This window comes from Empidonax traillii, unplaced genomic scaffold, assembly GCF_003031625.1.
Source record: "Empidonax traillii isolate 1590-97213 ecotype Southwest subspecies unplaced genomic scaffold, ASM303162v1 scaffold196:size3368384, whole genome shotgun sequence".
Classification (NCBI taxonomy): domain Eukaryota; kingdom Metazoa; phylum Chordata; class Aves; order Passeriformes; family Tyrannidae; genus Empidonax; species Empidonax traillii.
Genome location: NW_020955389.1, coordinates 2,680,249 through 2,694,324, shown reverse-complemented (window position 1 = coordinate 2,694,324; position 14,076 = coordinate 2,680,249). Strand labels below are relative to the sequence as shown.

Below are 14,076 nucleotides of genomic sequence, written 5' to 3'. Positions count from 1 at the left end.
ATCTGTGGTTGCACAAGCTCTTGATTCAAGGGGAATAGCTCCTCTGCAGTAAAAAATCTCTTTGTTGCATCCCTCCTTATTTCAGTTGGGATCTGCTGGAGTCTTTTGTAACACGGTGATTACCTTGGGCATAGCACCTCCTCTCATCTGTGCAGCAGTAATGTTGGCTGAATCATGCAAACACCATTTACACGGTGGAGCTTTCTTAGAGGACTTCAAGTCCAGGGCACATATGGTTGGCACAGCTACCCCAGGGCACTGGGGCTAACCCCGTTATTATGGTACAGCATCAGGCTTTGTCACATGGTCTACCCTAAATTCCCTCCAGAAAGAACGAGTGATCATTTCTAATTTTATTATTGCATTATTTATTATTCTATTATTGTATTACAGCATAGATCAGTTACTGCAGAAAATAAAATGATGCCGCTAGCAAAGTTTGTATACGTGCCATTGAGGTCAAACTGCTGGCATACCGTCACTAGAGCTGGTCACACAAGGTGAGAGCAGGAACTGTGCTTGAGTGAGAGTCTCAGGGGGCTGCCAAAGGGAGCCCACAGCCCTCCAGGCTCTCTACCAGGAAAGGCAGAAGCAAGAAAATCTGATGGCTGGCATGGGCAAAAAGGCAGCCCTTGGCTGGGGAAAAGAAGTGTCTGAAGGGATGTCCCACAACTCTCTGAAGATGTGCCAGTACACCGGGAAAAACCAGGAATGGTTGGAGGGTCAAGGGCTGGGTCATGGGGTAAACATACTAATGTGCCACCCCAAAACTACCACTGTAGATCCTGATACACTACTGCTGCTAAAATGGCAGTAGTAGAGCATCATTAAACTGTGTTCAGCAACTCCCACCTCCACCCGCTTCCTCTGCACTAAAGGCAAATTCTGGTTTTTGTCCTGTCAGTGATTTTGTCTCATCTTTTGTACAGCTCCAGATGCTCCCTAAAACAGAGCAAGTAATATTTTTGCTTCCCATTTCAGTTATTTTAAAGTTTCCTTATTTGCAACAGCCACTTCTTTAAAGTGAGATTCGATTCTAAATGAGGACACAGCTGCTGCCTCCTCTTCCCTCATCTCTGCATTAGCTGCAATTGGCAGTGAGCCTCAGAGCATTCTCATTTCTTAGCATTAAATATTTTGGAAAACAGAGATTACTCAGAGTTACCAAAATGATGTTTTCAATAGCTGAGAGTTCAATAATTGACTTCCTTGAAATTTTCAACAGCTTCTAGTCACTTCTAAAGTTCCAGCTCACAAGACAGACAACAGCAGAAAATTATACTTTTTTTTAAGGCTTAGCATGATGTGTAACCCGCTCCTTCTTTCCCATTTCATTACTGAAAAAAAATAACACAATCAATAGCAGAAGTATGTAGGGAGCCTGACATGTGGAGCCCACACAGGAGTTCCTAGGGCTGAATGTCAGCATCTCTCATCTTCCCAGTTTACACAAACAGCACAGTTTGTCATCCTGACTCAGTGGACACCACAGCATCATCACCTCTAAAGTCAGTGTTTGCATGCCTTTTTGGTCCAAAACAGTTCGTTCATTTCCTTGGCCATGAAGTATCCTCAGAACAAGCATAAAGCTGGTAAAATACTTTTGATAATGTGCATCCAAAATATTCATGGGATGGTTTTACCTCAAAAGTATCCAAAGATATTAGAATATTCTATGCAAAACTTTAGTTTATCCCATCAATTTTCTCAACTCTATTTTCAATGGCACTGTAAAACAAGCAGAGAATTTGAGCACCATGTACATGGCCAGCAGCTCATTTCCTAATTTTTTTTTAAATGCTGATTTAAAGGCTGGTTTTAAAAGACTAGTGGATTTACTGAGAAGGTAAAGGTGTATGTAAAAGTCATGCCCCCTAAATGCTTAGCAAAGATATACAAGAGCAAAGACAGTATCATACATAAAATATTAATAATGTATCGAGGTATCTCTTGACAACCTTTAACTTAATCGAAAATTAAAAGTGTCTATAATAAACATTTAGACTTGTGAGACCAACAGACTAATCTGATGTATTTAAAGTTGGAACAATGAGGTATTTATTTTGATTGAGTCACAAAAGTCCCAGGGGTAATGGAATGGATTACTAAATCTAACAGCTGATGCTTGTTTAATGACAGCATTTCATCAAATAAAAGAGAGGAATAACTAATATGATGTTTCACTTTAGACTATAGACATAAGAATGGCCACATGGCAAGACATACTAGTATCAGAAAGAATTATCCAGCATGATCATCAAATTGGAGGTAAGATACCAAATTACAATTGTGACATAGAATGAAATTCCACCTTTGGCAGCTTTCTGAAACCTCATGAGTGATAAATTATGTCTTTGCTTGCCAGGATACAACAGCTTAAAAATTCCCAGACAAGTGAAATAACGCTACGCTACTCAAATGCTTAAACACTTAAAGCACACATGTAAGAAAAGCACTGGGTAAAGCACAAGTAAAATGTAGCAAATCACCTTTATTAACAAGTCACTTTTTTATTCCCCTGTTCCCATTTTAAAGAATGATTTTTTTATTGTTGAAAAACAGAACTGTGAAAATGAAAAGCTAAAATACAAAATTGTATTAAACATAAACTAGAATTATTCTGGAAAGAGCATGGCCCACTCTGAAAGAACTGTACTCTTAGTTTGAAGATGCAACACAGTAAAAAGTTAGACACAATTCCAATTACCTCTGCACTACTGGTTTTGGGTCCTAAGTGGTTTTGGAATAACAAGAATTTAATTCTCAAAGTTTAACTAATTTCTCAATTAGACTTTGGAATCAGATACAGACTTGCTGAGATAAAGGTTTCTCTCTGAAGTACTCACTGTCTTAGTAACATTCTACTTAAAGTACAACACTATTGGACAATTAAGCTAAACTGTTTTCACCAGAACAGGTATGGAGCCCTCAGAAGTCAGGAAGAAGACAAAGGCAGTGGTAAGAAATGGCTGTCTCCTTTTAGCTCCTGCCTAGTGATATCTGTAAGTTTTTCCAGTCCAAACTGTAGAGCACAGCCCTCCAAGAGATTAAGAGATGATTCTTCTATCACACTCTCTTCAGAAAGAGCTCACTGGTACTCTGGGGAGACACCAGAAGATTTAAGTGGTCTGTGAGTTTGGCTTAAAGCCCCACGTGACCAAGAAGCACAAGCTCAGCACTCTGCATAGCAGAATAAAGGAATAAGATAAACACATAGGCCTGTCCAAGCATACAAACACAGCTACTCCTTTTAATGTCAGGTGGCCTAAGACCTGGACCAAGACGGTAATATACACTCAGAAGGCAGAGAAAGCTGTACAAACGTTTAACTCTGATCTCTGTTTGACTGCACATGCTGAAACACACAGTGTCAGCACTGGCAGGCCAACTGACAGTAAAGGTTTGTTAGGAATAAGAGTTTAAAAAAGATTCAGTACTCCATTTGGAATCCCAAGCACATAGAACCAAAGTGTTGCCAGCTTCCACCTACCCTTGGAGTCAGTGATTAAAGCTGTCTCATCTTTCTCCTATGCCCTACCCACCTCCCATGCCCCAGTTCCAGGATATCCACCAACCAAAACATATAAAATGCTTCATATTCCCAGAACTGCAGGATTATAAAAATATTTGACATTTAAAACTTCCACCAAAGTTGCTTTAATAAGTTACATGTCAGATGTTTCACTTCCCACAGCAGAAAACAGAAAATTCAATAACCAAAATGGCTAAAAGTTGACACAAAATATTGTGAATCTGTTTGGTACAGACAGGCCTGCTGTCTTTGCTAAAGAGCAAATCTGTTGACATTGAATACTTTAACACAGTGATCAGCTCCACAACTTGCAAGCTGCAACCACTCGCTGCTGTTCTGATCATTATGTCCAGCTCTGCCTGCATGACATCTCCAACATAAACGTTTCACAGCAAGAGCATGACTTTGGCTGCAACAAAAAGAAATCCATACATAACTGCAAAATGTCAAACACAGTTGGGCATGTTAGTGTAAACATCAACATTCATATAATTAGTACTCTTCAGTTAACACTACCAACTGAGGAAAAACTGATTTTTGACAACCAGCAGGTATTAAATACTTAAAATAAGTAGGGCCATTAACACTGATGACATTTTATCCTCTCACTTATCAATAATTCAAACAGCTATTGATTTCCAGCTTTACCACATTAAGCTGGAGGTCTAGCACCTCAGTTACTGAGACATGACAGATTTTTGGCTTTTAGCCTACAATTTCCTGTTATCTGGTATCCCTTCCAATTCACACACACCCCGGCCAAAGTCACCATCAACTTTCATTTCTGTTACTATCAATGCCAGTATGCGACAGAAGAATCTAAGAGAGTGCTTTAAGTGAAACATTTAAAGTCTTTCTACAGAGTCTCTCTAGCTGTCACCGCAACAGCACTGCATAGATCTTGTCATTCCTTTGGTTTCTGGTAGAAGCTGCTCTTGAAAGCTTGCTGCCATCCACTCCAAAATGTTTTGCTGATGTATATAGACAGGGATTCTTTCCCCCGTCTCTTCAGTGTTTTGTATCATCTTGTTTTATGACTTTTTTTTTTTTTTTTTTTTAAAGCAGGGCCAACATAGAGTAATACTTCTCAAAGAATTTGCATAGCATGAAGTATTTATTTTGGGGTTTAACCCCCTCTTTTGTTTGGGTTTGTGGGTGGGTTTTTTAATACACCTAAATGACAACTTTTTTTTCTGGGTTTTGCTTTAAGGTATCTTTAGACTTTCAGGGATCAAAGGATAACAATTTTGGTATACAAACAAACCAGTTTCACATCATTTGAATATACTATAAGAACAGAACTCCAGAACTATTATTCTCAAGAATATTTCATTGATCCTAACTTAATTCAAAAGACATACCTGTAACCTATCTCAACACATGGGGTCCAATCAGCTACTGCCAGTTCTTGTCCACTTTGCTTCCATGTATACAACACAATCTTCCCATTCTCTAAGCCTACTGCAACAATATATCTATCAAGAGAATAACTGCATTAGTTTGGAAAGAAATTACAGTAGGCAGCTCATCAAGGCCAGTTCTATTGTAAGACAGAAAGAAGCAGCACTCAAGTGCTGTGTCGCAACTTGCCCTTCAAATCAGTATTTAATTTTCTATGACATCACAATTTAAATCAAAGCTGCTTTATAAAAAAAACAGCAATGCAGAAACTTGCAAAATATATTTGGTTAGAAAAAAGTACGGAGCTTATTACAACATCAGATCAGTCAATACTGTTTGAAAAATTATTGCATTTCAGGTGTGTTCATGCCTCTCTTCCTCCCCCTTCCCACTTCCTTTTTTTCTTATTACACTGTTTGGAGAAGTCACCATACACCTGAAAAGGTGGCTAGGAAGGAAAAAAAAGTAGAGGTCATTCAGTTAAAGAATGGTTGAAATAATTGACAGGTATATTTTGGGAGCTGTTTAGCCACAGAAAATCAGTTGACTATGAAAAATACTAATTTCAAATTATATACAAAATGGCATTATAGAAAACCAGCAATACCTTCCATCAGGAGTAAGCACACGGCTGATACTAACAGCAGTTACAGAATCCCTGGCATCCAGTACTGTTGAACAAGGCTTGACTAAATCCAGCATATTCCTTTCAGTATTCAGAGACAAATCACACTGGCCCCAGATAATGACCTGTAAAAAAATAGAGTAATCTATGAATCTGCACTTAGAACGTCTTGTAAATAAATGCACTTACAAAACATAAGGAATAACTTAACTAAAGGAATTCTAGGGCACAGAACCAAGTGGATGACCCTGAAAATAGTTAAAAAATCTCTATCTACAAAGATTCGTCTTTGTAGACAGTCTGTCTGGTATCATTAAAGTTACTGACAACAAAAACAGATTCTGTTATGAAAGTTAAAGAAAAACTTGAGACCCATAGAATTATGTGACATATGCTTGTCTTACTGCATGAAAAAAGAAGGGAGAAAGTCCAACTGGCAACCCACAGTCTTGTATATATATACTCAAGCACTTTATTTAGCTTATCAAAGTATCACTGATTTCTGTGCTAAAACACACAATAAGACTTTTGTGTATTTATAGAATATGGGCTCATTAGAACAAAGCATTTGCTAATCTAAAATACATTTAAATAACTCTGGGCTTTCTAAACCTTCAATATTAATTACCTTTTTATCCCGACTACCAGTAATAAAATACTTGCTATCTGGTGTCCAATCACAAGACCAAATGATTCGACTGTGAACAGCTGTATTTTTGTCTGTATATGCACAGCAAGTGAAGACTGGTCCTGGAATAAAACATAAGAGAGAAAAACCCTTGTTTCAACTACTGTACATATTAAAAGTAATCATTACTCTTACCTAACTTTATGTAAGAATTGCAGGAATATTCAGATGTTATTACATTTGTCTTTAAAGCAACTGGGAATATTTAGGACCACATGAGTATTTTTTTCAACACCTACTACTACTAGTGATAACCAGCAACTGTTCAAGACAGTATCAGTCAGCCCTTATAGCCCTAAAACAGAAGAAACGGTTCAATCTTTTACATACATTTCTGTTTCAGAAGAATTTAAGTCCAAGTATAACACCTCCAGGTTATTTCTATCAAGTTTTTTTAAGAACACTGACTTCTGAAGTTTTTGAATAGTGCAACATTTACCATGTGTTCACATATTCCCAGTAACTTCACCACAATTCTTATTTACCAGTAAAGCCCCAAGAGCTCAAATCATAATGGTCTAATTGTAAAGATTCATATGTTCCCAAAGAGACAGGCTGCCATTTCAGCATGTATACAGTCAAGAACTAAATCTGACCAGCAGATCAGTAAATGGAACTGCTTTTCCTAAGTAGAAAAGGTTGTCATTTTGGAGCATAGACTTTGAATAACCACTTCTTGGGATGCCAATTCCAGCAGTTTTGCTTTAGACTGATAATGATGTTATTTGTAGACAGAAGGGTTATTGATGAAGAGATGAAAAGAGGATTTCCTCTACTTGCTATGAGTATTCATGATCCTTATCCTGAAACACTGTGTAACTACTGTGGACAATATGCCAGGCTTTAGAATAGAAGTCTGAATAGAACAGAAATTCAAGCCAGGATACAACTGGACACTGTCTGAAGGGGCCAAAACTCACTGCCAAGTCTCTAGGAACATTCTATAGAGCCCAGCCGTGTTTATATGCTATTAAGCCAACAGTGCAATGATAATCACTTTCAGCACAAGCATCTGGTCTAGGATTCCATTAAAGTGTTCAATAGCAATCTCCTCATGATTTTGTGAGGCTCAAAATCTTAATGAGAGAGTCAACTGAATCCTTTTTTCCAGACAGAGCCAGTCCTAGTCAAATTAATCAATTGTGCAGGATTATCAGAAAGCCACACCAAAGACAGAGATTAATCCCGTCCAGAGTGCCATGCCTTGCAAGCAGGGACAAGGCAGCTCTATGCAGGATACGGGTGTAGCAACGAACCTTCCATCTATGCCTGCACAGAACACTGCAATGAAGGCTTTCCTTGACAGAATGCCTATTGGAAGTTCAGGCATTACATGCCAGCTTGTATAATTGATTTCAGTGAGTCAAACATACAATCACATGCAGAAGACAGGAGGACGAGTAGCAAACTTTATTACATCCATCAATTAAACAGCATTTAAATCCTGATTATATTCTTTTCCGCATTTTAATTTAATTTCTAGCTTTGCATACATTATTAACTCTACTTCTTAAAGCCGCAAGGGTCTACAACAATTAATTCTTCAAAATTGTAAGGAAAATGTCCATTAAAATATTTCAACAATTCTCTTTCAAATATTTTGCAGCCAAAAATACTGAACAAACTGCAAATTCTTCAGATGTGTATATACACTTTGCATATCTTACCTGACTCTGAGGAGTCTTCTTTCCTCCACAGTGACCAATTCCTGTCTCTAGAAACTGCTAGTAAAAATCTGTCATTAGGAGAAAATGCCAGCTGAGTAACAGTAAGATTGTGAAAAGACAAACTCTGCAGTTTTTTCCAAGAAGTAGTGCTCCACAAAATAATTGCTGCATGTTCTTTTTTGGAAGCCTGTATTGATGGGAAAAAAGTATCAGTGAGAATTAATTAAAGCAATGTAAAAATCTCACATTTCAAAATACCAAGATGTTAGGAGGCTTGTTTTAAGGCTTGCAATCAAGTAAGACCCAGCTTTCCTCTGGGAAGTTTCAAGATTGTTTCACTATTTTTTACTAATTCTGGCAATATATCAGTAAGAAAATATTTCAGATCTATATTTGTTAGAATTTATCTTGCTAGTATCTTCAAAAGAATCATACATAATTTAGGAATCATTTATTTGCATTCACTCTCACCTTTGTAAGGCAACTGCCATCTATGAAAAATCTTTCACATTTATGTGATAGAACAGAATTCAGCCCAAATTGAATTCTGACTGCTGCTCTGTCAAGCCCTAGAAATCTGGTAGCACTTTTCACTAGATGGTGCTAGAATCTTTTCTTACCTTACATGCTGAAGCAATTACAGTGTTTGAATTATTGCAAGCAACACAAAATATTTCATATCCGTGTCCATATCTGAAATAAATTTGAAGATATTTAACATGGCACAGTCATTTGCAGTATTACATCCCAAATAATTCCTAATAATGTTCAGCATTCAAACGTCAGCATAAATTCTTTCAGAATTAGAAACTGACCACAGAAAAATCTCTCCAGCCCATTCCAGTTCATAGCATTTTTTATGCACAAGAAAATTGACTGGACTTTCAAAGTGTCCAGACAAATGATTACAGTTATTTTTCTAGTGTCAAAAAGGATCTCTTAGACTTTCAAGTGTATTACATGAAATGTACATACATGTACATATAAACACATATATTTATGTCAACACTCATGCTTTAATCTCAGCATGATGCCTACTAACTCTCTACAGTAATTTTTGAAGAGGATAAAGATTAGCATATTCTCACAAGATTCACCATATTTTTAAGTTATTAGGCTATGTAAAAAAATCAGCAAGTTCTTCATACTAAAACCTCCTCAAGCAAACACTTTGTGAAACCCAACACTAATCCTTCAAAATTTGATGTCAAGTTAGAGCTAGGAATGCACAAATGTCAATTACAAACAAGCTATTTTTAGCAAGACAGTGCCTCACACCGATTTTTTGCTGCTATGGCAACTTGAAATCTACATTATGAGTTTTCATGTTACTCCTTTCAAGATTATTCTGAGCAAAAAACCTCAAAGTCTATGAATGCTTTACATCTTGTTTCTCTTGCATAAAATAATCCCTATCATTAGCTGTGTCTCTGAAAACAGAAAAAATTGCTCAGATAAGTCATCTGAAGACCATCATAAAATGGAGTTATTTTAATGAATGCAGGATATAAAGGAAGATAGGCAGTACTCCCATAGCAGAGTATCAAATATTAATGTCCCACTAGACTTTGTGAAATGTCAAAGGCAAATGAAGAAAAATCTTGGCCTTGCCTCCGCTTCACTACTTAAACATCCCTTATCAAACTTCTTATGTGAGTGCATTAGTGGCCATAGCGTGCACAGGGGAAGTAGTTAATGTAAGAGTTAGAATTACAAAGTGTGCAGATATTGTCTAACATCCACCACCTTTCCTCCCAGGAAACCCTCCTTTGAGTACAAACACAGTAAAAGAGCTTAAAGGTATTCAAAGGAGATTTACTGCCAAGTTGAAGGTAAAGATGAGCTCCCACAAAACTTCCTCCTCAGTCAAATGAAAGCAAGCTGCAAAGTGTTTTTTCCGATGCTTTTTATTTCCTGCTCCCCAACTGAAGTCACAAAACTGGTAAGGTATAAGGTAGCTGTAATCATCAGCAAAGGCCCAACATTCTTCTTGTTCCTGCCTGAGACCACTCTTTTAGGAGATTCAGATAAATAAACTCATAAGAGATTGAGATCATTCATTTCCTCATACTGTAGTTTGAAGACTGATACTAAAGCTTTGAAGATTGTGAGAGGATAGCCTCATGTTACTGGGATCCTTAGGGAACAAATCAGGTGACAACCTTCTTTTGCAAATTGAGAATTCCAGAAAAGGAAGAAAACATAGCTGAAGAATTCTAAAACTCTGCATCCACAAAACAATTATTATGACCATGTAACTCCAATATCTGCAATGCACAACCACCCTGTCAGCATTTAGTACCCAAAATGGGTTTGTAACCATTTTACTCAACACTCATTTTGCTCTATCACTAGACACATCCTATTTTAGCTGCTGCTTCCATCTATCACACTTTACAACTCTGTTAGGCTTTAGGGGGAAGCTCCTCTATTGAGGCCTCAGCTTTTACTTCCATACCAGAAAGACAAACCTCATCTGCAAGCCTGTGCCATGAAGTGGAAAGAAAGTAGAAAATTCCTTACACAGCGAGACCCTCAGCATAGGCAAGGTTTTAAGGAGAAACAATTAGTAAAATAAAAAAATTGTGACGCATCAGTTCCAAATGCCATTTGCAGCATTATTTCCTAAGTTTTATATATAATTTCCTAATTTTATATACATATAACATATGTTTTATATTCATATAATAACATACATACATGTTTTCTAATTTTTATACACATATAATTTATTTATTTTACAAGTATTTATAAACACAAGTCAAATCAGATGGTAAATAGGAAGAGTTACAAGACCATACTACATAATTATGTTACAAGAGTTTTCTGGAAATTTTGTAATTTCAATAAGAAAAGGAAAAAACTTACAACTTCTGAATTTCAGGCCATAAGGTATTCTGCAGCAAGTGATCCTCTGGTGGAGGTTCTAAAAAACATTTGTACAGCATATCTGAATTTGGTACTAAATAATCTAAAAATCAGCTAAATAATGCTTCAAGTATACATCCAATGAACCTCATTCTCTATTTCCTACAACAGAAGTGAATCTCATACCTGTAAGCACCAAGGGTTGAAAATAAATCTCAGGATACTGATTTGAAATTGTATTAAATGATTCTTCATCCTCAGCTGGTTGAAGAGCCATATCTCCTATTAAAAGTAAGGACTTCATTAGTTAGAGAACATACTTGAAAGGAGGGAAAACATGAGCACTTATTATACACGTAAAAAACATTTATTGTTTTTACAATACAAGCAACTGAAATTAGGTTTCCCTACTTGCAGAGTTACATTAATATGAATATTAGAAGATAGTTATTCTGATGCATGTGAGAATGCAAAGATTTTAAAAAAAGATAAAATCTAACCTTCGAGAATTACTTCTCTCCATCAGCACAGTTTCTTTTAGATATTCTTAAAGAAAATTTGATTTGATTGAACAAAGCAGTCACCAGGAGTTCAACCTGTGCTTCCCCAGTGTTAAACCTTTCCTTCCACATTTGAAAATGTTTAAGACAAAAATCTCTGATAAGTGATGAGGTCCTAAATTTAATGTAGATCCCTAAATGAAAAGCCATGCTTGAGCAAGAGTATCTACAACTTGCAAACTTCAGCAAAACTGCTGAGGGCTCAGTCCTTAGCTTTAGGCAAAAGTGCCAGAAGTAACCGAAAGTAGTCAATTTTAAGTTAAAATTCAACTCTGTCCTTCACTCTGAAAGTATGTAGAAAAAGGTACAGACCTGGGCAAGCTTCTCTCAGACATAAACTACCTTTTTGCCCAATGTAGATCTCAAATACAGCAGTTTCAAAAAGTAGTTATAGAAAAAGAAAAAAAAAAAAGATTATTTTTCTTTCATATTATCTTCTTTTCCCTTGAAAATTAAATGAGCAACATTTATCTGAGACCACTATCTGATCATTGGTCACCATGAAGATTCCTCTGCAGTGTAAGTGAGAACAGAAGTCTGTGGCGCTTTACCTCAAGCCATCAGTGCTGACAGCATTGGGAGAGCAATGGTGGACAAGGCAGAAAAATTCTATTCCTAGGGCTGCTTCTGGGTGGGCCATGTGAAATCAATGGATATTAGTTTTTCTCTGTGTGACGATAGAGAAGGAGGGTTTTTTTCCCCTCTCTCAGCAGAAGAACTCGTTAGAAAGCAGAGGAAAAAAACCTTTGCCAAAATATATTTTCCAAGTTATTTCAAGTATCTTGGTTGTATTTCAAGTACAACAAAGCTGTTTTTTCTCTCACAAATGATTTAGGGAAATTTGGCTTATTGCCATTGGAGACCCTGGAGACAAAGCTTATTAAAATGCTTCCTTTTTTAGATCACACCTGAAAAAGCTTTTAAGCAGAATAAAAACAGGTCTGACCTAATTTGTAGATTCCACTATAGTGCATTTTTATCAGAGACTTTATTAAAAACCAGATTACCAGTCTCATCCTCAGTCTCAAGAAAATATTTTTTAGCACCCTACATAGGTGCTTGTCCCTTCTTCCTTGTTACCCCACAATGTAATTTCCACTGCCTCTCCAAGAAATTCACCTGGTGCCTCACCAGTCTTTATACACACAACATTACTTGCTGTTGGCTAACTAATTCTTCCTTCCCACTACTTTCTACAAAGCATCATTTACCTGGAGAAATGGCTATTTTCACTGTGACGGAAAATATGACTGATTCCCCTCAAAGAGCATTATTTCTATAAGCTTCTACAAGGGTGATAACATTTGAGGAAGAGTGTGAAAAGGACTCCAGAATGTTGGTAGGTAGGTATTTTACAGAACAACTACAAGTGGTAACAGGTAGTCTTGCTTTAATAACTCTGAACCTAGTTTTCACAGTGTGCTATTCAATACTAATTTTTTGACTAGAAGTCATTAGTCTTCTTAGGGTAGGAAGGAGGAGGGGTAGTGAGCCTGGAAAAAACAGGAAAAACGGGAGGTGGGGAATTATAGTATCCTGCCCTGGCTACTCCCTGATGCTCCCAGAAGAGCAATGAGGCTCTCAGGAGCCCTGTGCAGATTGAGTGGGGCTAATTCCTACAGGGGTGCAGGACACAATACGGAAAGCAGGGAAAGCATTTTGGACTTGCACAAGACATTTGGGAATGTTCAGGGGGAAAAAACAAAGGCAGAGAAAGGGAGAAAAGATCCTCACTTGCGCTTTTATTTGTAAGCACCATATTTAGGTGGCAGCAGAAAACTAAACACTTCACACAATTTTATTTCTAGATTCTGAACTTGCAGTAATGCCTGTACTTACAGACCTATGAAAAATATGTACACTAAAACAATTACTTAAAGAAAGTTTCCAGATGAAACATCATAACCATTATTTCTCACTACCATACCTTCAAAAACAGCTTTATTGGATAATCCCAAAGCTGGCACAGTTGCACCTTCTGGAAGATCAGATGACTGCTAAATTAAAAAAAAAAAAGGTTACACACAGATTGTCACGTAGGTTTGGATTTCAAAGGCCACAGTTTAAGAAATACCTGAGAGTTACTTTCCTAGAGAAGTGAAGGTGGAAACTTCGAAAAACTTCCAACCCTGGACTAAACAAAGATCAGTACTCCACCAGAAAAAAAAACCACACAAAAAAAACCCAACAAAAATTAAAAACAAAACAAAACAAAAAACCCCCACCATACCTAACAAACAAACAAAAAACACCAAACCTACACCTTTTCTTAGGCCCAAGCTCAAGGGTTTTTTTCATCCTTAATTATAGGTTTTCTTTCACAATTTTATTTATTCTAGCACATACATGACATACATGACAATCTATTAACTGAAAGCACTACAGATTTTAACACATAGAACTGCGAAATAGTTGTTCTGAGGTGAAATAATAAAGCAGCATTTTGGAAAAGGGACCACAACTTTGAACATAACTCAGTAAATTGCACAGAGATGTGGCTGGAATATATGCCTGTTTAAAGCAGCACAGGAGAAAGACAAATCATCAGTCAGAAAATGCTTTCATAACAGTATAGGGAAAAAAGTAAAAATTTAAAAAGTGTAAGTGAACTTGCGGACGTTTGCGTAGAGATGAAAAAAGATTTAATAGCTGTAAAATCCCTTCCTTACAGTGTCTGAGAAGTTCAAAGACTGTTTTACAGAATTAAGTCAATAATTTAGGTGACAGCTTAAAAT

General features: G+C 36.9%; 1 protein-coding gene across 4 annotated transcripts in view; it reads right to left on the bottom strand.

Annotated features, from left to right (window-relative positions):
• Positions 1 to 3,637: 3,637 nt before the first annotated feature.
• Positions 3,638 to 14,076, bottom strand: part of ELP2 (elongator acetyltransferase complex subunit 2) — a 37,150-nt gene continuing 26,711 nt past the window's right edge. For 3 of the 4 annotated variants that reach the window (XM_027886859.1, XM_027886861.1, XM_027886862.1), the window contains 9 exons: positions 13,269 to 13,338; positions 10,968 to 11,063; positions 10,782 to 10,839; positions 8,534 to 8,606; positions 7,914 to 8,100; positions 6,187 to 6,308; positions 5,541 to 5,683; positions 4,894 to 5,007; positions 3,638 to 3,941 (listed from right to left, as the gene is read on the bottom strand). In XM_027886859.1, coding sequence (XP_027742660.1) covers positions 3,785 to 3,941; positions 4,894 to 5,007; positions 5,541 to 5,683; positions 6,187 to 6,308; positions 7,914 to 8,100; positions 8,534 to 8,606; positions 10,782 to 10,839; positions 10,968 to 11,063; positions 13,269 to 13,338 — 1,020 coding nt within the window. In that variant the 3' untranslated portion in view covers positions 3,638 to 3,784. The remainder of the gene's footprint in view (positions 3,942 to 4,893; positions 5,008 to 5,540; positions 5,684 to 6,186; positions 6,309 to 7,913; positions 8,101 to 8,533; positions 8,607 to 10,781; positions 10,840 to 10,967; positions 11,064 to 13,268; positions 13,339 to 14,076) is intronic. The other variant, XM_027886860.1, reaches the window with a different exon arrangement.